Raw genomic sequence first — 25539 nt, 5'->3', positions numbered from 1 at the left:
TGACACATCATTTTCCCTGCATAAGGGGAGACATAAAAATATAAATATTAAATGAGGAGTGGTATGATTTCTATGGATTGGACGTCTTGGAATAGCCAGAGAAAGGATTTTTTTTTGGCGTGTCCGCCTGATGTAGCATGTTGAACACTTTCCACTTGGGTGGTATGAGGCAATATTTGTGGACTGCAAGTTCTAGTTTGCCAGGGTGTCCACAAGTAAGAGGAGAAAACTTGCAAAAGGATAGAATTACTATGTGGTTTATTTAGCACTCAAGTACCTCTGAGAATCTAAAATACCTAAAAAAGTAATAGGTCTGGAGGTTTAGAGAAAGTGCCCCCATGGTGAATAGTGTTAAAAATGATTGTGATTGGTATGAAGTAAAGAATTGTACAACAGGGAGGTGACAGTGTCCTCAGGTTAGCAGTTCCAGCATAAAACAAAAGCCTGCACTTGCTTCCCTCTTGTTATCATGTTTACCAAGAACTACTCAGTGGAATGGGGGCAACGAGCATACCGTCCTGAGCAAGGAGGATAGTAATCTTGGGTTGGTACAGGAAGAAAAGCTTCTCGGGGGAGGTGTTGCTGGTGCTGGGCCTTGAGGGCAGTGAGCCAGCAAGCTCTTAGCTAAGTGGGAAGGAGTGGGAGAAGTTGCAGACCATGCGTCATGTAGAGGACAGAAGTCAGGAGTGCCTATTCATATAGCAGTGATGATTTGCCAGTGTACTGGTTGGGGACCAAGGGCTAAATTATTGTATAAGTACAGCATGTACGGAGCACTTCACATACCATTGAAGTTTCTGCAAGCTCCATTAGAATGTTAAGAGTTCATCTACTCAAGAGAAAGATTCAATTAGGAGGACTTTACAGGAATGATGTGTCCAAAATTGGTGTACAGATTTTTAAGACCATATACATTTTACTGGCATCCTAAAAAATGTTGAGTATGAGCTATGCATGGAAATGTTATCTAGACACCTCTAGACCTGTTAATTTTGAAGTAAATAACATGGGAATAGAGCCCTTTGATAGGATTATTACTTTGTGTCCAGAATTTAAAGTCTGGTTTGCAGATAACGTTTATAAAATCCCAACCATGTACTAGGCATTGGGCAGCAGAGGGGGATTACTAAGGAGTAGGCCTGGCCCTGGAGTCCACGCTCTGAGGGCGAACTGAGGGTGAAGGCAAACTTGCGCATAGCCCATAAGATGGCAGTAGGTCTGGCACTGCCTGCCTTACTGACCTGTGCCCTCCAGCCTCATCTCTCTGCACTCTCCTTGTCCCCAAATCTTTATATACTTCTTAGTAGCCCCTTTCCTCCAGATCTTTGCATGGATTCCTTCTCATTAATTACGTATCTGCTCTGGTGGCCCACACTGAATAGGCTGTAAATGTCTCCTTGTCATCATTCTGTCATCCCTTCCCTTCTACATTTGCTTTATTCTATTTGAACATTTCTTTGTGCCCATTATCTTATGTCTCCTCCACTAGAGTGTCAGCATTGGGAGGATGTGAACGTGTGTCTTCTGTTCCCCACTGTACCCGCAATGTCTGGCACATAGTGGCTCAGTCAATATGTGCTGAAAGATAAAAAAAGGAAGTGGGCACTCAGACATTAGCAGTGCAGCGTGTTGCTTGCTGTGCTGGAAGTAAACCAGGAGAATGAAACCAGAGCTCACTGAGAGGGTAGAAGGAAGCCAGACCTGAAGGCTGAGGTGGAGCCTGGTGCCTGGAGAATAGGGAGAGGAGGACTGCAAGAGCAGTGTGCAAGGAGGATACCGCTTCAGTGCGCAGTGTAGGTCTGGAGACCCTTGGCAGCTGGACCTGTGCAAGGGGTCTGGGTGGAGGGTGGTGCTGAAACAGGACAGCTCACTGGGAATCATGTCACAAAGGGTTTTCTCTGTCTGAAAAGGATTGTACATTTTACTTTTGAAGAAATTTGAGCCTTTTCCTAACCAGGACAAGAGAATGAGTAGAGCTGTGTCTGCTTTCTTGTTCAGCCCATTATAATTGAACTTGTACCCTGTCATTCCCTTAAAACTGCACTTATGTAGGTCACCAGTAACTTCTACTTATAAATGCTGTCACCATCTCCTACACACTAAAGAACAGCAGCTCTTGCCTGGGGACTCTTCTCTTTCCTGAACTGCTCTCTTCCTGGCTTCTCCTTTGGGAGCTGCTGCCCAGACTCCTTTGCAGGCTCCTCTTCCACACAGCCATCCTGAATTCCTTATGTGTTGTTCTTCAGAGCTCCATTCTTGTCACTGTTCTCTGGTCAGTCTGTGTACCCTCCCGAGGGAATCTCACATATGTCTTTTTGCCCCAGTGATTACCAACTCTTATTTACTTTGCATATTTTTTTTAAGCTCCAGCTATGTACATTTAACTGTTGACGAAAAAGCTTCGTCTGTTTGGATATCCCACAGACATCTCAAACTCAGCATGTCTAAGGAGTACTGCTATCATTTCCCCAACCTAAAACCACTCCTGAATTTCCTGTCTTGGTCAGTGCATTTTCAGTCACCTAGTGGCCAAAACCAGACACCTTTGAATTATTTTCAATCTTTGTTGTCTCCCTTATAACCACAGGTAATCAACTGCAAATCATTTCCATTCTCCCTTATAGTTTCTCAAATATGTCTCCTTTAAAGTTTTGCTGTTAGAGCACTTCAGATCCTCGTCTCTCATCGGCATTATTGTTTACCTGCCCCAATTTGTCCTCTGTATAGTGGCTAGAGTGGTCTTTCTAACATGTAGATCTGACTGTGTCACCGTGACCCCTCCCTGCTTGCTGCTGTGAGAAATTTAAACTTGACTTGTCATTAATTCCACCGTGTCCTAGGTTTCCCAACTCCAGCTCTGTAGCTCCAGTCCATGCCTCTGACTGATAGCCATCGCTCCTTTCTGTGCACTGCTAAACTGAACACCTGTGCTATACCTGGGTACTTACTGATGCTACATGCCTTCTGTTCTTTAACTGTTTGTGTGTATATATCTTATGGACCAATGAGGGGGCCTTCTCCAGGGCTTGGACCATCTCCTCCAGAAAGGGTAAGGCAGAAAGTGCTGTGGATATAGTGTGCTGTCAATAAATACTGGATTACCTTCACTAATAAGTCTTTTTGCATATTATTTATTAATAATATCTATTTCTCTATTTTAAAATTGTCTCACATTTAACTACATGAAGATGTTATGTTTTCTAGTAACTTTATATTATTGGCTTGCTAATTAATAGGGCTTAACCTCATTTTCACCTGGCAAATTTGTTTTTTTCATAGGTGAGGAATTCTTGCAATGTGCATGGTGCTATGACAGCTATTTTTGGAAAAATCAGCAAGAACATGCTAAATGCCGTCAGATACTCTTACATACTTCTATCATTGGAAAAGTTTATAAGTTGAAAAGTATCACAACTTTAATTGGATTTGAGATAGGTTAATTTGATTCTTAGCTTCTCAAATGCAGCCTTTCAATAAAAAGGATTTTTGCTTAAATTTAAGAAAAGGTATTAGGAATTAATGAATCTCTGGACCTCAGAACATGAAGGATCCTTTAATTTCTCATACAGGCATTGACATGTAGAGAAGAACTCCTTACTCTTCTTCTGTCACTCCTTCCATTGGTGTGGAAGATACCTGTTCAAGAAGAAAAGGCAACAGGTATGTCTCCTTTCTTTCTTTCTTTACTGCAAATGGGTACTACCTTGATCACATCACTTGTATTATCAAAATTCCACTGGGAAAAATGTTCCACTGAAAAGTTACTTCTGCACAAATTGATAGTAACAGAGTAGTCCCAGGGATGTAAAGTACAGCATAGGGAATATAGTTAGTAGTATTGCAATAACTAGGTAGGGTGCCAGGTGGTACTTGAAATATCGGAGGGATCACTTTGTAAAGTATATGATCATCTAATCACTATGCTGTACACTTGAAACTAAAGCAATATTTAATGTAAACTGTATTGAAAAATAAGTAAAAAAAATTTTAAGTTACGTTTGCACTAAAAAAAAGTTTCTTCTGCTTTGGTGGTTGATATAGTTCAAATATAGGATAGTATATATCAGTTTGATACTTAATAAGAAAAATTCTTTAGACAAACATATTTTTATTTCTTATAATAATATAAAAACCACAATGCTTCCTAGGGGATTACTCAAATGTAATAATAATTCAGAAGTGTATGAAGAAGCAGAAGCAAAAGGAGTAAATCTAGACATGCAGCGTAACATCTGGGAGATGGATAATGAAAAGTTTGAAGAAAGAAATTAAAGTTCCTCTGCTTGCTTCTAGAGACTGCTTTCTATTACCACACTCCATCAGTGACTTTTGTACTTTAGTTTTTCTAATGTTGCTTTCAAAGGATACATTTGAAGTAATATTTTGTTTCAAGTCTGGGTAGAATTACTCCACTTAAACTCACTATGTATTTTTAATTTCCAATTTTGAATTAATTAAAAATTGTATATATGTGTGTGTGTATATATATGTGTGATATATATCACATTAAGTAAATGAATTTAGTTTAAGTGTTTCAGTGAAGGGATTAGCAGTTTTCCCCTTGACCATTTCCCCTTGACCATAAGTGAATTGTAAGATCTTTAAGGGTTTCTCAGATTAAAAAAAAAATCTTTCTATATTATATTTTAATGCCATATGGCACTTTAAATACATTTCTGTTATGAAGTCTCTTTTAGGAAGTTATCTAAGGTTTTATAATATCGTTTTCCTGCTTCGTAGATTTCACTCACTGACTCTGCTCTGATTTTCTTCTGAATATGTAGAATTCATTCACACATTGTTAATCACCTAAGGCAGGGGTCCCCAAACTACGGCCCGTGGGCCACATGCGGCCCCCTGAGACCATTTATCCGGCCCGCCACACTTCCCGAAGGGGCACCTCTTTCATTGGTGGTCAGTGAGAGGAGTAAAGTATGGTGTCACTCACGTACAGTACTACTTCTGGTGACGTGGGACGTATGCATCACGGCTCCGGAAGCACGTCATATCACTTGTTACGGCTAGCAGTGACAAATATGGATCTGGACATTGACCATCTCATTAGCCAAAAGCAGGACCATAGTTCCCATTGAAATACTGGTCAGTTTGTTGATTTAAATTTACTTGTTATTTATTCTAAATATTGTATTTGTTCCCGTTTTGTTTTTTTACTTTAAAATAAGATATGTGCAGTGTGCATGGGGATTTGTTCATAGTTTTTTTTTTATAGTCCAGCCCTCCAGCGGTCTGAGGGACAGTAAACTGGCCCCCTGTGTAAAAAGTTTGGGGACCCCTGACCTAAGGTATCTGATTAGTGTTCTTTTGTGGACTTGTCCTCATTGCCTGCATCTTGTATAGGTGAAATCTGTCCTCTTTTAATCCTCCCTTCGTTAAGGTACAGGTCTTTTATTTACAGATTTGTATTTATTCATTCTAAATTGCAACAACAGTATATTTTTCATATAGATCTTATTACATGCTATTGTAAAGAGAAAGACCAGTTTCACGATCATTTAATTTTTAGGGAGGATTTATTGAGTGCTGACCTTGTGCCAGGCCCTCTGTCCTGGGCACTGAGGATAGGACAGTGATTTCTGGGCCTTGTCCAGAGCTGGGCATGCTCAGTCACTATTTTGAGTGAAGATCTCTTACTTTCATTCAGCCTTAGAGATTATTTGGTATCTATTGTATGATTTTGAAATAATTTTGGAAAATCTTAAAATTCTTAAGTTATATCAGGGCTATAACCTAAAAACTGTTTTCAAGGATATGATGTATCCCATATTTTAATTGATGGTGTTACAGGAGGAGGTTTGTAGAAGGGCATTAACAGTTGTGGTAGACAACCTAAAGCCTCATGTTTACAAGAGAATGCAACATATGGTTTTAAATCGGATTTATTTTTCTAATTCTGTTCTCCTTTATTGTTTCCAAATCAATTTGTAGCCTTTGAATTAACACCACTTGGTACTTATCATGAGCAAGATAAGTGTGACGGGAAGTGACTCAAGACATAACAATAGCTAAAGGAAATCAGAGTAAAAAACAACAACAAAAAACAACTGAGGTTAAACAACTAAAATGGTTGCTAAATACAAATTGAATTTAAAAACATTAAAGACATCTAAAGTTTCCTTTTTCATTTCCTTAGATTTTAATCTACCATTCTCAGCTGATATAGTCCTGACCAAAGAAAAGAACTCAAGTTCACAAAGATCTACTCAGGAAAAATTATATTTAGAAGGAAGTGCCCCATCTGATCAGGTTTCTGCAAAAGTAAATGTTTTTCAGAAAAGCAGACGACAGTGTAAAACCACCCATCGCTATTCTGTAAGAGATGCAAGGAAGACACAACTCTCCACGTCCGACTCAGAGGCTGATTCAGATGACAGGACAGCCATGACCAAGCATCGGCGGCCCCACCAGCTGCAGCCTTCTGCAACCCAGTCTCCTAAAGAAGCCAAGCTCACCGCTCCTCCTGGCCACGTATCAACCAAAGAACAGACCCCTCCTGAGACCATGGCTTCAGAAAGTTTCCAAGAGATTATGTCAAGACAGGAGGCAAACAACGACATTTTAAGTGAGCCAGCTGCCTTGCCTATTATCAGTCACATGAACAATTCTCCATTTGACTTATGTCATGTTTTGTTATCTTTATTAGAGAAAGTTTATAAGTTTGACATCACCTTGAATCATAATTCTGCTCTGACAGCCAGTGTAGTGCCCACACTGACTGAGTTCCTCGCAGGCTTTGGGGACTGCTGCAGTCTCAGTGACAATGTGGAGAGTCAGATGGCTTCTGCAGGTTGGACTGAAGAACCGGTGGCCTTGATCCAAAGGATGCTTTTGCGAGCAGTGTTGCATCTTATGTCAGTAGATATCATCAGTACTGCAGAGATGATGCCAGAGAGTCTTAAAAAAAATTTAACTGAATTGCTTAGAGCAGCTTTAAAAATTAGAACTTGCCTAGAAAAGCAGCCTGACCCTTATGCACCAAGACAAAAGAAGACACTACAGGAGGTACGGGAAGATATTGTGTTTTCCAAGTACCGTCACAGAGCCCTTCTTTTCCCCGAGCTTCTGGAAGGAGTGCTGCAGATCCTCATCTGCTGTCTTCAGAGTGCAGTTTCCAATCCCTTCTTCTTCAGTCAGGCCATGGATTTGGTTCAAGAATTCATTCAGCATCATGGATTTAATTTATTTGAAACAGCAGTTCTTCAGATGGAATGGCTGATTTTAAGAGAGGGTGTTCCTACTGAGGCCTCAGAACATTTAAAAGCCTTGATAAACAGTGTGATGAAAATAATGAGCACTGTGAAAAAAGTGAAGTCCGAGCAGCTCCATCATTCAGTGTGTGCGAGGAAGAGGCACAGACGATGTGAATACTCCCACTTCATGCATCACCACAGGGATCTCTCAGGTCTCCTGGTTTCGGCATTTAAAAACCAGGCTTCCAAAAACCCTTTCGAGGAGACTGCGGATGGTGCTGTGCACTACCCGGAGCATTGCTGCTGCCTAGCCGTGTGTGCACACCAGTGCCTGCGCCTGCTGCAGCAGGCCGCCCTCAGCAGCACCTGTGTGCAGGTCCTGGTGGGGGTCCAGAACGTTGGGATATGCTGTTGCATGGACCCCAAGTCTGTCATCATCCCTTTGCTCCACGCTTTTAGATTGCCAGCACTGAAACATTTTCAGCAGCATATATTGAATATCCTTACCATACTTATTTTGGACCAGTTAGGAGGTGCCGAGATACCACAAAAAATTAAAAATGCAGCTTGCAATATTTGTACTGTTGACTCTGATCAACTAGCCCAGTTAGAAGAAACACTGCAGGGGTGCGCACAGGACGAGAAGCCTTCCTCAGGCTCCTCCAGTCCTTACAGGTGTCAGGGCATCCTGCCTAGCAGTGGGTCTGAAGACCTGTTGTGGAGATGGGATGCCTTAGAAGCGTATCAGCATTTTGTTTTTGAAGAAGACAGATTACATAGTGTGCAGATTGCAAACCACATTTGCAACTTATTTCAGAAGGGCAATGTGGTTGTTCAGTGGAAATTGTTTCATTATGTATTTAATCCTGTGCTCCAGAGAGGAGTTGAACTAGCCCATCATTGCCAGCACCTGCACAGTACTCCAGCTCAGACTCGAGTGTGCGGACATCAGAATCAGTGTTTGTCTCAGGAAGTGCTCCAGGTTTATTTAAAAACGCTGCCTACCTTACTTAAATCAAGGTCTGTATGCATGCATGTGTATAGATTTTTTTTTCATAAGTTTTTGTTGTTTTTTTTTCCCTGAAGTTGGAAACGGGGAGGCAGTCAGACAGACTCCTGCATGCGCCTGACTGGGATCCACCCGGCATGCCCACCAGGGGGCGATGCTTTGCCCACCTGGGGCATTGCTCTGTTGCAACCAGAGCCATTCTAGCACCTGAGGCAGAGGCCATAGAGCCATCCTCAGCGCCCGGGCCATCATTGCTCCAATGGAGCCTTGGCTGCGGGAGGGGAAGATAGAGACAGAGAGGAAGGAGAGGGGGAGGGGTGGAGAAGCAGATGGGCGCTTCTCCTGTGTGCCCTGGCCGGGAATCGAACCCAGGACTCTTGCACGCCAGGCCGATGCTCTACCACTGAGCCAACCAGCCAGGGCCTAGATTTTTTTTTTATTGTATGCTTTTATCTGTACCCTTTATTCTTTCATAGGATTTAATTATAGCAATTATAGTTTAACAACAAGAAAGTTCCTATCCTGTGTCAGATTTTTTTTTTGCATTTATTTATTTTTACTGGGTGATTATAGAGGAGAGGACAGAGCCAATGATTTTAATTTCTCAATGAAAAAAAAAGTAGTTTTAAGTATATACCTGGGAGAATTTGAACATAGCACTTACAGTAACAGGGCAAGATTACATTTTCTGTTTCCTCAATGGAAAATTGTTAGCTGTTAAAAATAACGGTTACAAAGATCATGTTGGGACATGAGAAAATATTTATACTGTTTTATTGATAAGATACACAAAATTCACAATATCGCCTACTTATTTACCAATGAGTAAAATATGTGTGTACATAAATCATACTTATTTATTGAAATTTTTATTTTTTAATGCCATGTTTATATTTATTATATAAGCAATATATGTAGAAAAATTAGAAAATACAGTAAAGCAAAAAAGAAAAAAATTAAAATTACTTAGAATTTCACCTGAGTTTTTCAGATTTTGTGATTGTCAAGTCTGATACTTAAAAAATAATTTTATGCCCCTGACTGTTTGGCTTAGCGGTGGAGTGTCAGCCCAGCATGTAAAAGTCCCGGGTTTGATTCCCAGTCAGGGCACACAGGAGAAGCAAACATCTGTTTCTCCACCCCTCCCCCTCTTGCTTCTCTCTCTTCCTCTCTCTCTCTTTTTTTCTTCTCCTCCCACAGCCATGACTCAGTTTGAGCAAGTTGGCCCCAGGTGCTTAGGATGGCTCCATGGCCTCATTTCAGGCGTTAAAATAGCTCAGTTGCCAAGCAATGGAGCAGTGGCTTCAGATGGGCAGAACATTGCCCAGTAGAGGGCTTGCCAAGTGGTTCCTGGTCAGGGTGCATGTGGGAGTCTATTGCTCTGCCTCCCCACCCCTCACTTAATAAATAATAATAATAACTTTCTAAGTAAAGCTTGCTTCTGATAGATAGCCTGGCCTTTCAAATTAATGCATATACCATTTTTAAAACTTAACAATAAAATATAACCTATGTATCACTATTATCTTTACAATAATTTTTTAAATTCTGACATTGTTTCAGTAGAACTGACTTGATTTGAAAGTTTGTAACTCGGCCTGACCTGCGGTGGCGCAGTGGATCAAGCGTCGACCTGGAACGCTGAGGTCACCGGTTCGAAACCCAGGCCTTGCCTGGTCAAGGCTCATATGGGAGTTGATGCTTCCTGCTCCTCTCCCCCTTCTCTCTCTCTCTCTTCTCTAAAATGAATGAATAAATAAAAATAATTAATAAAAAAAGGAAAGTTTGTAACTCATTGGCATATTTGTGGACAACCTGAGTCTTTGCTAACCTGACTTGTATTAAAATTTTTATGAGAATTCCAGTGATTCAGGCCCCTGAATCTCAACTTAGAGCCAAACATCTACAGATCTGTAGTTGGGTTCTTTCCCTTTCTGAGGTGCAAATTTAAAACAAGCGAAGAGTCCTTAGTGTAACATGGGCAGATGAACAAAAAGACACACAAATACCTGTCTGCTTTCAGAGTGTCCATTGGAAATGTGGTAGTAGCACTTAGAATCTATATATAATCTGTTTTTTTGGAGAAAAATATTCTTCCCTGAATTGCTTCATTTAACTTGGCATGCGTGGAATTTGTCCTTGCTAAATGCTGAAGTCATATATGCAGGGTTTGAAGAGAGATGTGAAAGTCATTAGAAAGTAACTTGTGATCCTGGTCATAGCTAACTAAGAACTTAAGCCAGGTGATTGATTAAATTAGAGTTTCTTTGGTGTATGCCACATGCATCTATGATATATTTAAATAGTATATGTACTTATTTATAAGTGATCTTTCTAGATGTAAAACCTCTTGTATGTTTTTTTTTGTTTTTTTTTTGTCTCACAGGGTAATAAGAGATTTGTTTTTAAGTTGTAATGGAGTAAGTCAAATAATTGAATTAAATTACTTAGATGGTATTCGAGGTCATTCCCTAAAAGCATTTGAAACTCTGATAATCAACCTCGGGGAGCAACAGAAAGACTCTTCATCCTCAGGTACTGACAGGATGGACACTGAACAGAAGGCGCTGTCATCTTTAGGTGCAGGAACCACTTTTCATAACCAGCAGGCATTTCCAGAGTCTCCTCAGAGTCTCAGCAAGTTTTATGCCAGCCTCAGAGAAGCCTACCCAAAGAAACAGAAGCCTGTTAACCAGGATGTCCACATCAACACGATAAACCTCTTCCTCTGTGTGGCATTCTTGTGTGTAAGTAAAGAAGCCGACTCTGATGGGTTGTCCGCCAATGACTCAGAAGACACTTCTGGCTATGACAGCACAGCAAGCGAGCCCCTGCACCACGTGCTGCCGTGCATACCTCTCGAGAGCCTTGTCTTGCCTGCCCCTGAACACATGCACCAAGCAGCAGATATCTGGTCAATGTGTCTTTGGATCTACATGCTGAGTCCAGTTTTCCAGAAACAGTTTTACAGGCTGGCTGGTTTCCGAGTGTGCTATAAATTGATATTTATGATCATACAGAACCTGTTCAGAAATCATCAAGAGGAGCAAGGAAAAAAGGAAGGAGATATAAATGTGAATGAGAACCAAAGTTTAATCAGATCTTCTCCCTCTGAGATCACTGGGAAAGAAAACTCATTGTCTTTGACTGTGGAAAGGCAACCCACACCACCAGCACTGGGTCATCTGAAGCAGAGTGCTGACAGTTTAAGTCAGTTAGAGTCAGAGCACGTTTCTTTGATAAACAGGGGTCAGATGTCAGCTGCAGAAGCTGCTCCTAAGGAAGCAAAGGTTCTCACCAGTTGGGACAGTGAGGCCTCCCTTCAGGGCATACGGCTTCTGGAAGCTCTTCTGGCCCTTTGTCTTCATAGCAGCAGAGCGAGTCAGCACAGGATGGAATTTGAAGCACCTGACCAGGTAATAGCTCATCCTTTGTGCATCTCTTGTGTAATGTGTCTTTTTTTAAAGTTCTATCATAATACTTTTGTTGTTTTGTTTTTCCAAAGATTCTTAGTTTCAAGAAACACTGTATGCTCAGTGCCACAGCCCCACGTATTTGGAGGACTCATGCTCGTGGGCACATGACCCAGTTCTTGCCATCATGAGCTTACAGTTTAGTTTGGAACACAAAACCCACAAAGGACCAAGTTACCAGGCCTAAAAGGCATTAGATATGCAGTAAATGTGAGCTGAGTAATAATGGATATTGTCTTTCAGAGTTCATGCTTTATGGTCTTGGTGTAATGCTATTGGGTGTCCTGCCCACATCCCCTTCCCAAGCTGATGCCCCATCTGCCATCTGCTGCGGGTATCAGCTGTTGGGAACTCACACCTACACCTGTCTTCTGAGGAGAGGTGCCCCATCCAAGATGCCTGGGGGGGGGGGTCTTCACCATTGACAGGTGGATATGGCTCTAGTGGTGGGGACAACTTCTGTGGGACAATTCAGGCTTCAGGGCTTCCCCTGGTATTAGGTGGGGCCTGGATATTTATTCTGATACCACATTTGCCTGGAATCTTTTCTGGCATATGCTGCTTTCCTCATATCCTTACACGTTTCTTCTGCCAGCACTTCTCAAATAAAGGAACCCCCAGTTGCAGGCCCTTTACCTAAGGAACCTTCAAATGTGGCAATTCCCTTCTTCCTTATAGCCCACCCTCACTATGCTGTCAGGCAACAGGCTCTCCTGCTCCCTCCATGTTGCCTCCTGTTTAAATATCTTGATGCCCCACATGACTCACAGTTAAAATCCACACTTGCTTCCTCTTCCTTGTTTTAGCCTCACTTCTTGCCATCCTTCACCAGGTGCATCAAGCCACCTTGAACTGACCTCTTCTACAGATGCCCTTCTTTGTCATATTCTGTACTCTGTGCATGTTCCTCTGCCTAGCATGTCTTCTCCCTCGGTTTGTTTGCCTGCTGTCTCCTCTGAGCTCTCCATTGTTTGTTTCATACAACCCCCACCTCGGGACATCATTGACAGTTCTCTTGGGCACCTTCTCTCTCTGTTCTCAGAGAACTTTGTTTATAGCTTTAGTATGGTCATCATCATATCCTGTCTGTATTTGTGTCTCACATGGGATTGAAAATTCCTTAAGGTAGACATCAGCTTCTTATCCATGTTCATGGCCTCATCACCTAATATCAGGACACAGGCAGGCAGCCAGAGTTCCCTTCAAGTATAGGAGTAAAAAGGGGGGGACAAAATGTGAGAATATACAGTCTGTCCGTAAAGTCATGGTGCACTTTTGACTGGTCACAGGAAAGCAACAAAATACGATAGAAATATGAAATCTGCACCAAATAAAAGGAAAACTCTCCCAGTTTCAGTGCAGTTCGATATGGGCTCATGCACAGATTTTTTAGGGCTCCGTAGGTAGCTATCCTGTATAGCCTCTACAGACTCGTCACTGACTGATGGCCTACCAGAACGGGGTTTCTCCACCAAACTGCCGGTTTCCTTCAACTGCTTATCCCACCAACTAATGTTATTCCTATGTGGTGACGCTTCGTTATAAACACGCCAATATTCACGTTGCACTTTGGTCATGGATTCGAATTTAGTGAGCCACAGAACACACTGAACTTTCCTCTGTACCATCCACATCTCGACTGGCATTGTCTTGGGCTGCTCCGCTGTATACATGGTGTTACGTCATCATCTGCACATGCGCACATGCTGCCACATCATCCTACAGAAATTGGAAGGGTTTTCCTTTTATTTGGTGCAGATTTCTCATTTCTATCGTCTTTTGTTGCTTTCCTGTGACCGGTCAAAAGTGCACCATGACTTTGGGGACACACTGTAGTGCTTCTTAGAGTCTTTAGGAATTTGTAAAATCTAAAGATGGTTAATCAAAACTGTGAAATTTTAAGTTGATTAGTTGTTTGTGCTATAATTTATGATACATTGAAATTCAAAACCAAATAAGGTAAGTAAGGCATTTGACAAATAAGAATGTCATTAATTATAACAGTTGGATGTTAGGTATTCATACAGTCATTTACTTTCATATCAACTACAGATAGTGGACTGGATTTCTACTGATTTAATATTGACTTATCACCTGTATTTCATTTTTTTTTAAAGCACTTTATTAATACTTTTAGTCTCTCCCATTTTACCTTAGAACTTGTCTGTGGAAAATATATTGTTTGAAATGAGGGACCATCTTTCCCAGTCAAAGGTGATTGAAACAGAATTGGCAAAGCCTTTATTCGATGCTCTCCTCCGAGTTGCACTGGGGAATCACTCAGCAGAATTTGAACACAGCGATGCTATGACTGAAAAGGTATGAATCACACACAGTTTGCTCTCTGAGTATGGCTAGTGGAAGCAGAAGTGTGTGGGTGGGACTTTATGGATGATTGTGGTTAGAACATGTGGGCCAGGACCTGCTGAGTTCCAACAGCAGGGCTGCACAGCACTGGTTCAGTGCCTGTCTTAAACAGGAGAGCATAGTAACATGCTTTTCTTCATCTCTTAAGGAAATTTACTGAGAATTACTTCCATAAGACAGACTATATTATTTGATTTGATGTCTTACATATAATAACTCGTAGTTTATTAATGATAATTAATTCAGAGATGGTAATGACTCAGGTATCTTATCTATATTGGTACAGCTGATATCTCCAGAATACTGTACTCACTTTAATTTTAAATCACTCCACATAAAAATGACTAGTACTTGCATAGAACATAACAATCATAGTTTTTAGTTGTTTATGTTAATTTTTTCCATAAGAACTATTTTGATTTTTTTTCTGAAACCATGATGCATATTTAGTCCATTTCCCTTTCCTTTCATGTTTATTTTCCCTTTAATTAATTGCTCCCTGCCCTTCATCTTTATATAACTTTTAATTCCTTAGTGTAGCCATATAAATGGCATTTGATCATCTTCTACCATAATATTTTATGTTTCTGTTTGTCATAACTTTAAAACTTACTGGAATAGCTACTGATGCCATCATCGTATTACTGAATCAGTCAGTTACCTGGGAAATGTTAAAATACCTACTGTATCCTACCTTTTATTAATGTTGCAATGATAAGGTACTCTGAGCTTCTTTAGGTGAAAATGTTTTCTAAAGTGAGATATTTGTAGATTTTTATAAGAAGAGGAAATCTTCATGCTGCACGATTTTGCACAGGAAGTTAATGCTGAAACCCTTGACTTCTGAGATGTTTATATAGAGAGAATTGCATTCTGAACTATTGATATTAATCCCCTTGAAAAATTTTTATGTCCTCTCTGGTTATTTAATTACAAAACATATTAAAGTCCTGTGGAAAAATCTTTTTCCATGAACAAATGTGTAAAAATAATACATATTTACCAGCATTAAGTTGTAAGAAGTATAATTCCATCTCATTGTGGTTTTAGTCATTTCCATTATGTAATTAGAATGTAATTCCTTAGACTTATTTTTCAGTAAAACTGAAATAACCTCTAGCTTAATCTGTTAGCAATACCTCTCACCCATTTTTAAGGTCTTAATCACATAGTCTGACAGATTCTACAAAATTTTACTGCACGAATTCCATAATTTATAATGATATATATCAATTCATAAGATTTTTTTCTTAAAGAAAATACTGAAGCTGTACTTAAAATGACATTTGCATAATAAATATTATATGACTGAAAATTAGCAAATGTAATAAGGTTTGTCTTTTAACTGTACCAATTTTATAGCGTCATCCATCTGAAGAGGAATTGTTATCCCAACCTGGAGATTTTTCAGAAGAAGCTGAGGATGCTCAGTGTTGCAGTTTGATACTTTTGGCTGAAGAAGAAGGTTATGAAGCAGATAGTGAAAGCAATCCTGAGGACAGTGAAACTTGGGATGATGGTAAAATATCACAGACTACTTGTGATTCAATTTGCAAGTCAGATTATTAATTAGCAAATGGTTCATAATAATACCGCTTTAGAATTTGTATTGCTTTACAGTTTAAGATGTGATTTGCACCATCATTTTATTGGATCATCACAATGAATCCTGGCAGTTGCATCTGCGATTGAAAACACTAAGCAGACTTAATCACAGACACTGACCTAAGAATACAGGAGAGAGGAGGTCCCTGCTTTCATATATAGTCTAGTGAAAAAGACAGTAGGTAGCAGATATACACAGTATGAAAAAATAAAACAGGGTGATGTGGTAGTGATTGGGTGAATAGAGGAGGCCTCTCTGAAAATATGTTTACATTGAGGCCTAAATAAAAAAGATCTATCCGGACAAACATTGAGAGGAAGAGCATTTCACAGCCTTTGTTATATAAGGAATACAGACATCTTTTGTGACTTCCAAGGATGCTGCAGCATAGGTTTCTTCTTAGTTCACCATTGCCCAGCTTGTCCTTAGGATGGAACCACATTGCACCCAGTCCTGTGTCTCAGGGCTTAAACCTTGGGTGGAATGGAAAAGATGGATTAATTGGAGCCGAGCGATTCTGGAAAGTTCCATCTTTTTGTAGGCTGGTTTCTAACTGTCCCAGGACTGTTAGTCTTCTCTAGGTTTAAAACAGCTAATCTTCCCCAAAGTCGTTTTATCTTCCCATCAAGGAATGGGAATAATCACTGATGTCCTACTTAAAGGGCCTAAGGGACCCATAGCAGGTGCTTTTTTGTTTGTTTACTAAAAAGAGAGTGCAAAGAACTAAAAATAAAAAGCCACCAACTGAAAGAATTTATATGTGTGTGTGCGTATATACATTCATATATATATATATATATATGTGTATGTATATAAAGGAGTGGGGAAAAATAGCTTAATAATAAACAATACAATAGTCAATAAGTAATAATACAAGAATAAACTCACATGCTCACAACTGTAAACTTAACTTTGCCCACCCTGTATACACATATACATACAGCTTACTTGATTATTAAACTATTTTTTTCCAGTTTTATTGAGATATAATTGACACACATCACTGTATAAGTTTGAGATATATGGTATGACGGTTGGAATTGCATGTATTATGAAATGGTTACCACATAGGTTTAATATCTATCATCTCATATAGATATAAGAAAAAGGAAAAAAAATTTCTCCTTGTTTTGAGAACTCTTAAGATCTACTCTCTTAACAACTTTCTTGTATATCACACAGCAGTGGTGACTGTGGTCACCATGTTGCACATTTCATCCCTAGTACTTATTTATCATGCCATTGGAAGTTTGCACCTTTGGCCACTTTCCTCCAATTCCCCCTCCTCAACTCGCAAGTAGATGCTTTTGAAAAAATATGGGTCTAGTGGTGTTGATTTTATCAGAGTACAGACATAATTTTGTAATGATGGATTTCCTCCTTTTTATGTTTGCTAACTGGTTCTTAAGTTAAAGGATTCTGATCTATGTAGAAATTTATAAATTTCTTTTTTTTTTTTTTTTTTTTTGTATTTTTCTGAAGCTGGAAACGGGGAGAGACAGTCAGACAGACTCCCGCATGCGCCCGACCGGGATCCACCCGGCACGCCCACCAGGGGCGATGCTCTGCCCACCAGGGGGCGATGCTCTGCCCCTCTGGGGCGTCGCTCTGCCGCAACCAGAGCCACTCGAGCGCCTGGGGCAGAGGCCAAGGAGCCATCCCCAGCGCCTGGGCCATCCTTGCTCCAATGGAGCCTTAGCTGCAGAAGGGGAAGAGAGAGACAGAGAGGAAGGAGGGGGGGGGGTGGAGAAGCAAATGGGCGCTTCTCCTATGTGCCCTGGCTGGGAATCGAACCCGGGACCCCCGCACGCCAGGCCGAAGCTCTACCGCTGAGCCAACCGGCCAGGGCCGAAATTTATAAATTTCTTAACTGTATGAACACTTTTTAAGAGCAGAGCAGTCTCCTTTAAGAGCATATAAGTTAATTTTCCAAAATGTAATATTTTGTAAGACAGTGTATGTTTCTTACTTATGAAGAGACAAAGTGTAGAATTTAACCAACCCAGCCAAGCCTATCGTTTTCATAGAGATATGAGTAGGCAAATGAACTACCTTGTGATTTAGGTGTTTTGGAATAAAAAAGTTTGGCATAAATTCTTTTCCCAGTGTGTAAGAGAAACGTGTTAAATCTATCTCAGGTTTATAAAACTTGATGTTGATATTATTTGTAGTTCTGTTGAAGATTCAAATTACTTTGAAGACCATTCATCCTCAAAATATTCCTAAGACTTCATTATTCAGGATATTTATTGTAATCACACCATGTCATAAGAAAAGGTTCCTTTTCTTATAAATAGCACTTTTGCCACTAGTACTTTCAAATAATGAATGAGAATAGAAATATTCATTCAGTGTTTGGGGAACAAAAATAATCTTTTCTTGCCCCCTTTCAGGGGGAGACGTGGAGCCTGAAGCTAAAGGTTTCCTTGCATCAGGCAGTCCAGGTGACCTACTCAAACACCCTCCTCAGGGGGAAATACTATATCCTGAGATCTGTTTGCTGGAACTAAATCTCCTTTCTACTAGTAAAGCCAAACTGGATGTGCTTGCTCATGTATTTGAGAGTTTTTTGAAAATCATCAGGCATAAAGAAAAGAATATTTTTCTACTCATGCAACAGGTAAAAGATGTATTTACTTAAATGAGATCAATATTTATCCCACCGATGCCCCAATTATTCACCTCTTTATTTATAACCTGACTTGTTTGAAAATTATTTGAGATGATTACTTATCTTTTATAATCCCTTAGATCAGGGGTCTCAAACTCAACTCAGCATGTGGGCCGCAGAGCAAGATCACAGCCGTTCGGCGGGCTGCACTAGGTCTACAAAAGGCAACTGTTACGCAACACTTTTCTCACTGCAGTTGAAAACAAAAAAAAATCAGTACAACAAGCACAATCGTACATGCAGTTTATTCAGTGTCACAAAACGACCAGAAACTGTAGTTCGCATCACAACTGCTGTTAACTAAGCTAATATCTAGCTAGGATGCTAGAGAAATGAAAAATACAAGTAGGCCCCTAGGGTTACTTAATTTTATCCAAAATATTTTGAACTTCGTGGATTAGTCTGCGGGCCGCACAAAGTTGTTCAGCGGGTTGCATGCGGCCCGCGGGCCACGAGTTTGAGACCCCTGCCTTAGATAGATGTTTTTTAGCTATAAGTGGTATTCTAAAAATCTTCTAATTACATAGTTCTCTAAAGTAGTATAAAAAAATTAACAATGCCATTGGCTAACTAATAATGACTCCTAGTATATTTCTGAGAATGGGTAATATTTTTTAAATGGCATCTAATTTTAATATATGGTCATTGTTTTGAAAAATTAGAACACAAAAGCAGTATGAAAAGTAAAATGAAAATTACATGTAATTCTGCACATAGCTTTTTTTAGTCAGTTAAAGTATGTATATATAGTAGACTATCAAGTAACTTATTACATTGCAATTGCTTCATGCTTTCAGGAGGTAAGAAATTTAATTTATTATGTTTTGTTTTTTAATCTTCAGGGAACTGTGAAAAACCTTTTAGGAGGGTTCATGAGTATTTTAACACAGGCTGATTCTGATTTTCAAGGTGCGTTAAAATGTTAGTTTTAAATAATAGTTTTGAAACTATTTGTTGTGATGTGAAATGAAGGGTGGATAATAAGGCTTCCATGGGAACCGTGTGCTGTGGTTTCAACAGTAGCTTTAGCATCATCTCTTTTGTTCCTCAGCCCCACCCAATGCATAGACTAACACAGGCATCTTGACCTCACAGAGAAAGTCTAGATTCCCTAGGACTGTGTGAGTTGTTCAGGGTCGTATACACAGAGGCCGTGTGAGAATCAGGACAAGTGTGCACACTGTGCAGATTGCTTTGAGAGTGATTGGGTCCTGTGTCCACTTTGTACTTTCACAGACAGCTGAGAACTTAATGAACAGATAAGGTGTTTCAACTTTATATAATAAACAGAAACCTACGTTTTAGCTGAAAAAAACTCCTAAATTTTAGTTGGCAAATGAAGGCTGACATACAGAAAATGTTAACTTAAGTTTGTCAGATGCTTCCTTGTGATTCCTTTATTTTTTAATTTATTGATTTTACAGAAAGAGGAGAGGGGGGGTGTGGGGAATGAAAAGTATCAACTCATAGTTGCCCCACTTTAGTTGTTCATTGATTGATTGCTTCTCGTATGTGCCTTGACCAGGCAAGCCCAGGTTTTTGAACTGGCAACCTCAGTGTTCCAGGTCGATGCTTTATCCACTGTGCCACCACAGGCCAGGCTCATGATTAATTCAAGTTCAGCATTTTTAGCAGACATCCCGGAAGTGATGTTGTGCCTTTCTCAGTGCATCATAGCTAGGGGTTCATGATATCTGTGTCTGATTATTGATGTGGACTTTGATCACTTGGCTAAGGTGGTGTCTTGCCAGGTTTCTCCATTATAAAGTTGTTCTTTTCTCTTTATAATAGTAAACATCTTGTGGTGAGATAACTTGAGACTGTGTAAATGCCTATTTTTCCATCATATGTTAACCCACTAATTTTAGCATCCATTAATGATTCTTGACTGAAACCGTTAATACTGTGGTGTTGGCCAAATAGTGATTTTCTTTTTCTGTGGTTCCTCTAACATTTATTTATTGGAATTGTACTCTGAGGAAAAGCTTTCCTTCTCCCCCATTTACTTATTTAATGTATGAGTATAATTTTATTTACTCATATAATCACTAAGCGCTAGGCTAGTGGACCCTTTGATCTGAAGTCATTTCCAGCTTAGCTCTGAGAAACTCTGTTCCTTTATATATATATATTTTTTTTATAAATAAATTTTTATTTTAATGGGGTGACATCAATAAATCAGGGTACATATATTCAAAGAAAACATTTCCAGGTTATCTTATCATTTAGTTCTGTTGCATACCCATCACCCAAAGAGAGATCGTCCTCTGTTACCCTCTATCCAGTTTTCTTTGTACCCCTCCCCCTCCCCCCTCCACCTCTCCCTCCTTCCCTCCCCCCACCCCCCATAACCACCCCACTCCTGTCCATGTCTCTTAGTCTCGTTTTTATGTCCCACCAATGTATGGAATCCTGCAGTTCTTGTTTTTTTCTGATTCACTTATTTCACTCCGCATAATGTTATCAAGATTCCACCATTCTGCTGTAAGTGATCTGATGTCATCATTTCTTCTAACTGAATAGTATACCATGGTGTATATGTGCCCCATCTTCTTTATCCAGTCTTCTATTTTTTTTTTACAGTGATTAAAAGTCAGCAAGAATCCATAAAAGAGTAGTGTCCTTAACATGTTCACCAAGTCCAAGTTGGCCCCATCACCATGTCAAATTCCTGAAAAATGCACCCCAACCACAGTTCAGTCTGTTAGGAGCTGTCACAGGGAGCAGGAGTCCAGGAAAAGTCCACATCCAGGAAAAGTCCTCATGGCACTGGAATTGTTGTCACCATTCTATACTTTGCAGCTCATGTCCAAGTCCCAATGACCGCTGCTTCTAGCTGGTAATGATTCAGGTAGACTGGAAAAGCCATTTGCAGCATGCGTGGATATGGAGCTTCTGTTCTCCTCTGCCTGGAGAGATGAGACCAGGTTGCTTTTCCCTGGAGCTCTGCGAATGTGGCATGGTCAAGAGAACCTTGGGATACACTAAGCTGGGTGGCAAAGGTAGATTTATAATAGAAGTTGGCAAAAGGGGGAAAGAGAGCTCTAAATTAGGAGTAGGTCCCAGCCTGAAATATGAGTGGGGCATTGAGGTAGGAGGGATAAAGGAAACACTATATATTAAGCAAAGCAGCAGAAAATAGGACTATTAACACCCACAACAGAGATCTTTGAGGGAAGAATAAAAAACCTGACTATTCAGGCAAAACATAGTTAAGTGGCCCTTGTGCAAATGAGATCAGTTTACCTGCTTCTTGGAAGAAATACCCTAGGCTCATCCACAGTGTCGTAGATGGGGCCGATGGCCCTGGGCACCTTCAGCCTTCAGTGGCATACCCCAGCATTCTGGGCAAGGTTAGGTCATAGGTGGCTGGAGCAGGGCTGGAAGAGACTGAACCCTCCCTTAGAGGAGCGAGGGGGAAGCCTACCTTCCAGTGTCCCTGTTTCCTCACAGCAGAGGCATGTAAGCCTGGCAGGCTTTAGCTCAATGACCTTCCTTTCCACTATTGAAGCAGAACCCAGACGGCATCCTATGAGACCCCTTTGGGGCGTTGGAGCCTTTAAGGGTGTATCCTAAAAACTGGTAGTTCCCCTGATCTCTATTGGGCTTTTTCTGCCTCTAGGTATCTTAAAAGCTATGCTCAGAAGATCTTGCTGAGGGGTTTGAGGATCCCCATCTGCCTATATAAATCTTTTCCATATCTCTGGAGCTATTTGGAAAAAGACAAAACAGTGTTATTAGCTAGATCTAATAAAGAAGGTAGTAGTTTGCTGGCAAAAAAGATTTGGTGTCTCCTGTTCATCAGCATTCAAAAGAAATGTAAATTTTTTTTATTTTTTTAAAGTAAGAAGCATGATATGATAGACCTGTAGGAGTTCCAGGATATGACTACCCCCTTTTAATTTTTTTTTTTTAATTGACCTTAAAATGTTTGCTGAGTACACTTTAATAATACTTTAACTTTAAAGATTGTAAGCATGACAAAAATACAGTAAATGCTTTTGCTCCCTATGCAGGAGCATTTTCAGTTTAGCCAGTTTAGGAAATCCAATAATAGAACAATGCATAACAGACCATGAGCTAACATGCTTAGCAGCCTCTCCTGTTCTGACAGAGGTTACTATAGATCCGGAATATGTATCCACTGTAATGTGGACATACGACTGTTGGCCAAATGAAGGTATATGAGTAACATCCATCTGCCAAGTTGTCCTGGTAGGGGTCCTTGAGGGTTAACTCCAAATGAAGGGGGCAGTATAGGACCCCTTGGACAGGATTTCCCAATCTGCCGTGCTGCTTCCCGAGAAAGTTGAAACTGTTTACACTGGGCTGCAGCGTTCTGGTGATGAATAGTATGAGACTGACTTGCTCGGTCTGTCATGGTTGCTCCATATAATTTTCTTTTGGGTAGCTTGATCAACAAGGGCATTCCTAGGCCCTGGCCGGTTGGCTCAGTGGTAGAGCATTGGCCTGGTGTGCAGGATTCCCAGGTTCGATTCCCAGTCAGAGCACACAGAAGAAGCGCCCATCTACTTCTCCACCCCTCCCCCTCTCCCTCCTCTCTGTCTCTCTCTTCCCCTCCCGCAGCCAAGACTCCACCAGAGCAAAGCCACCCCCGGCACTAAGGATGGCCCCATGGCCTCTGCCTCAGGTGCTAGAATGGCTCTGGTTGCAACAGAGCAACACCCCAGATGGGCAGAGCATTCCCCCCCGGTAGGCATGCCAGGCGGATCCCGGTCAGGCGCATGCAGGAGTCCGCCTGACTGCCTCCCCATTTCCATCCTCAGAAAAACACAAAAAATAAATAAATAAAAGAAAAAATACAACAACAACAAAAAAAAAAAAGAAAGAAAGAAAAGAGAAAAAAAAAAGAAAAGAAAAAAAGGGGGGGCATTCCCTTGTGCTAAAGCTCCAGGGAGCATGGAGTGAGCTTGAGTATGTCCTATGAAACATGGAGCTCTATGTTGACATATAAGTCTTTGAAGAAGGAGGAACTGCTGAAATAGTTCATCAACATCTGTCCCTAAGACAGCAGTCTTTATAGTGGAAACACCATAAGTAAATATTTGCTGTCTGTCTATAGATTAAGGGGGGAATATGGCAAATGCTGAAAAGCCATGATCTTTGTGCCCCTCGCCTCCCCCAACCCCTCCCTCTCCTCCCCTCACCCTGTAACCCCAACACTGTTGTCCATGTCTCTGAGTCTCATCTTTATGTCCCACCTATGTATGGAATCATATAGTTCTTAGTTTTTTCTGATTTACTTCTTTCGCTCAGTATAATGTTATCAAAGCCCATCCATGTTGTTGTAAAAGATCCTATGTCATCATTTCTTATGGCAGAGTAGTATTCCATAGTATATATATACCAAAGCTTTTTAATCCACTCGTCCTCTGATGGACACTTGGGCTGTTTCCAGATCTTTGCTATTGTGAACAATGCTGCCATAAACATGGGGGTGCATTTCTTCTTTTCAAACAGTGCTATGGTGTTCTTGGGGTACATTCCTAACAGTGGTATAGCTGGGTCAAAAGGCAGTTCGATTTTTAATTTCTTGAGGAATCTCCATACTGTTTTCCACAGTGGCTACACTAGTCTGCATTCCCACCAGCAGTGCAGGAGGGTTCTCTTTTCTCCACATCCTCACCAGCACTTACTCTGTGTTGTTTTATTGATGAGCACCATTCTGACTGGTGTAAGGTGATATCTCATTGTGGTTTTAATTTACATTTCTCTAATCATTAGTGATGTTGAACATTTTTTCATATGCCTATTGGCCATCTGTGTGTCCTCTTTGGAGAAGTGTCTATTCATTTCTTTTGCCCATTTTTGGATTGGATTGTTTGTCTTCCTGGTGTTGAGATTTACAAGTTCTTTATAAATTTTGGTTATTAACCCCTTATCTGATGTATTGTCGAATATGTTCTCCCATTGTGTAGTTTGTCTTTTTATTCTGTTCTTATTGTCTTTAGCTGTGCAGAAGCTTTTTAGTTTGATAAAGTCCCATTTGTTTATCCTGTCTTTTATTGTATTTCACTTGCCTGTGGAGACAAATCAGCAAATATATTGCTGCGAGAGATGTCAGAGAGCTTACAGAGCCTATGTTTTCTTCTAAGATGCTTATGGTTTCACGGCTTACATTTAAGTCTTTTATCCATTTTGAGTTTATTTTTGTGAGTGGTGTAAGTTGGTGGTCTAGTTTTATTATTTTGCAGGTAGCTGTCCAATTTTCCCAACACCATTTGTTGAAGAGGCTGTCTTTACTCCATTGCATTTTCTTACCTTCTTTGTGAAATATCAGTTGTCCATAGAACTGTGGGTTTATTTCTGAGTTCTCTGTTCTGTTTCATTGATCTGTATGCCTGTTCTTATGCCAGTACCATGCTGTTTTAAGTACAATGGCCTTATAATATAACTTGATATCCGAAAGTGTGATACCTCCCGCTTTATTCTTCCATTTCAAGATTGCTGAGGCTATTCATGTTCTCTTTTGGTTCCATATAAATTTTTGGAATATGTCTTCTATATCTTTGAAGTAAGTCATTGGTATTTTAATCGGTATTGCATTGAATTTATAAATTGCTTTGGGTAATATAGACATTTTAATGATGTTTATTCTTCCTAACCATGAGCACGGTATATGCCTCCACTTATTCGTATCTTCCCTGATTTCTTTTATCAATGTTTTATAATTTTCCGAGTACAAGTCTTTAATCTCCTTGGTTAGATTTATTCCTAGGTACTTTATTTTTTTGGTTGCAATGGTAAAGGGGATTGATTCCTTGATTTCTCTTTCTGACAGTTCATTATTAGTGTATAAAAATGCCTCTGATTTCTGAGTATTGATTTTATATCCTGCCACCTTGCTGAAATCATTTATCAGGTCTAGTAGTTTTTTGACTGAGACTTTAGGGTTTTCTATATACAATATCATATCATCTGCAAATAATGATAGTTTTACTTCTTCTTTTCCAATTTGGATGCCTTTTATTTCTTTTTCTTGTCTGATTGCTGTGGCTAGAACTTCCAGAACTATGTTGAATAAGAGTAGTGAAAGGGGGCACCCCTGCCTTGTTCCTGATCTTAAGGGGATTGCTTTTAATTTTTGCCCATTGAGTATGATGTTGGCTGTGGGTTTGTCATAGATGGCCTTTATCATGTTTAGGTATGTTCCCTGTATTCCCACTTTGCTGAGAGTTTTGATC

The 25539-nt window shown here is 40.2% G+C and overlaps 1 protein-coding gene across 3 annotated transcripts in view; it reads left to right on the top strand.

Moving 5' to 3' along the window:
- Positions 1–25539, top strand: part of LYST (lysosomal trafficking regulator) — a 249598-nt gene that overhangs the window by 37257 nt on the left and 186802 nt on the right. For all 3 annotated transcript variants that reach the window (XM_066382725.1, XM_066382706.1, XM_066382715.1), the window contains exons 3-9: positions 3570–3660; positions 6152–8228; positions 10604–11633; positions 13848–14009; positions 15420–15576; positions 18057–18283; positions 19177–19243. In XM_066382725.1, coding sequence (XP_066238822.1) covers positions 3570–3660; positions 6152–8228; positions 10604–11633; positions 13848–14009; positions 15420–15576; positions 18057–18283; positions 19177–19243 — 3811 coding nt within the window. The remainder of the gene's footprint in view (positions 1–3569; positions 3661–6151; positions 8229–10603; positions 11634–13847; positions 14010–15419; positions 15577–18056; positions 18284–19176; positions 19244–25539) is intronic.

Source organism: Saccopteryx leptura, chromosome 1 (assembly GCF_036850995.1).
Source record: "Saccopteryx leptura isolate mSacLep1 chromosome 1, mSacLep1_pri_phased_curated, whole genome shotgun sequence".
NCBI classification, from domain to species: Eukaryota; Metazoa; Chordata; class Mammalia; order Chiroptera; family Emballonuridae; genus Saccopteryx; species Saccopteryx leptura.
The sequence above is the reverse complement of the archived record's forward strand: the minus strand, read 5'-3'. Positions and strand labels throughout refer to the sequence as shown.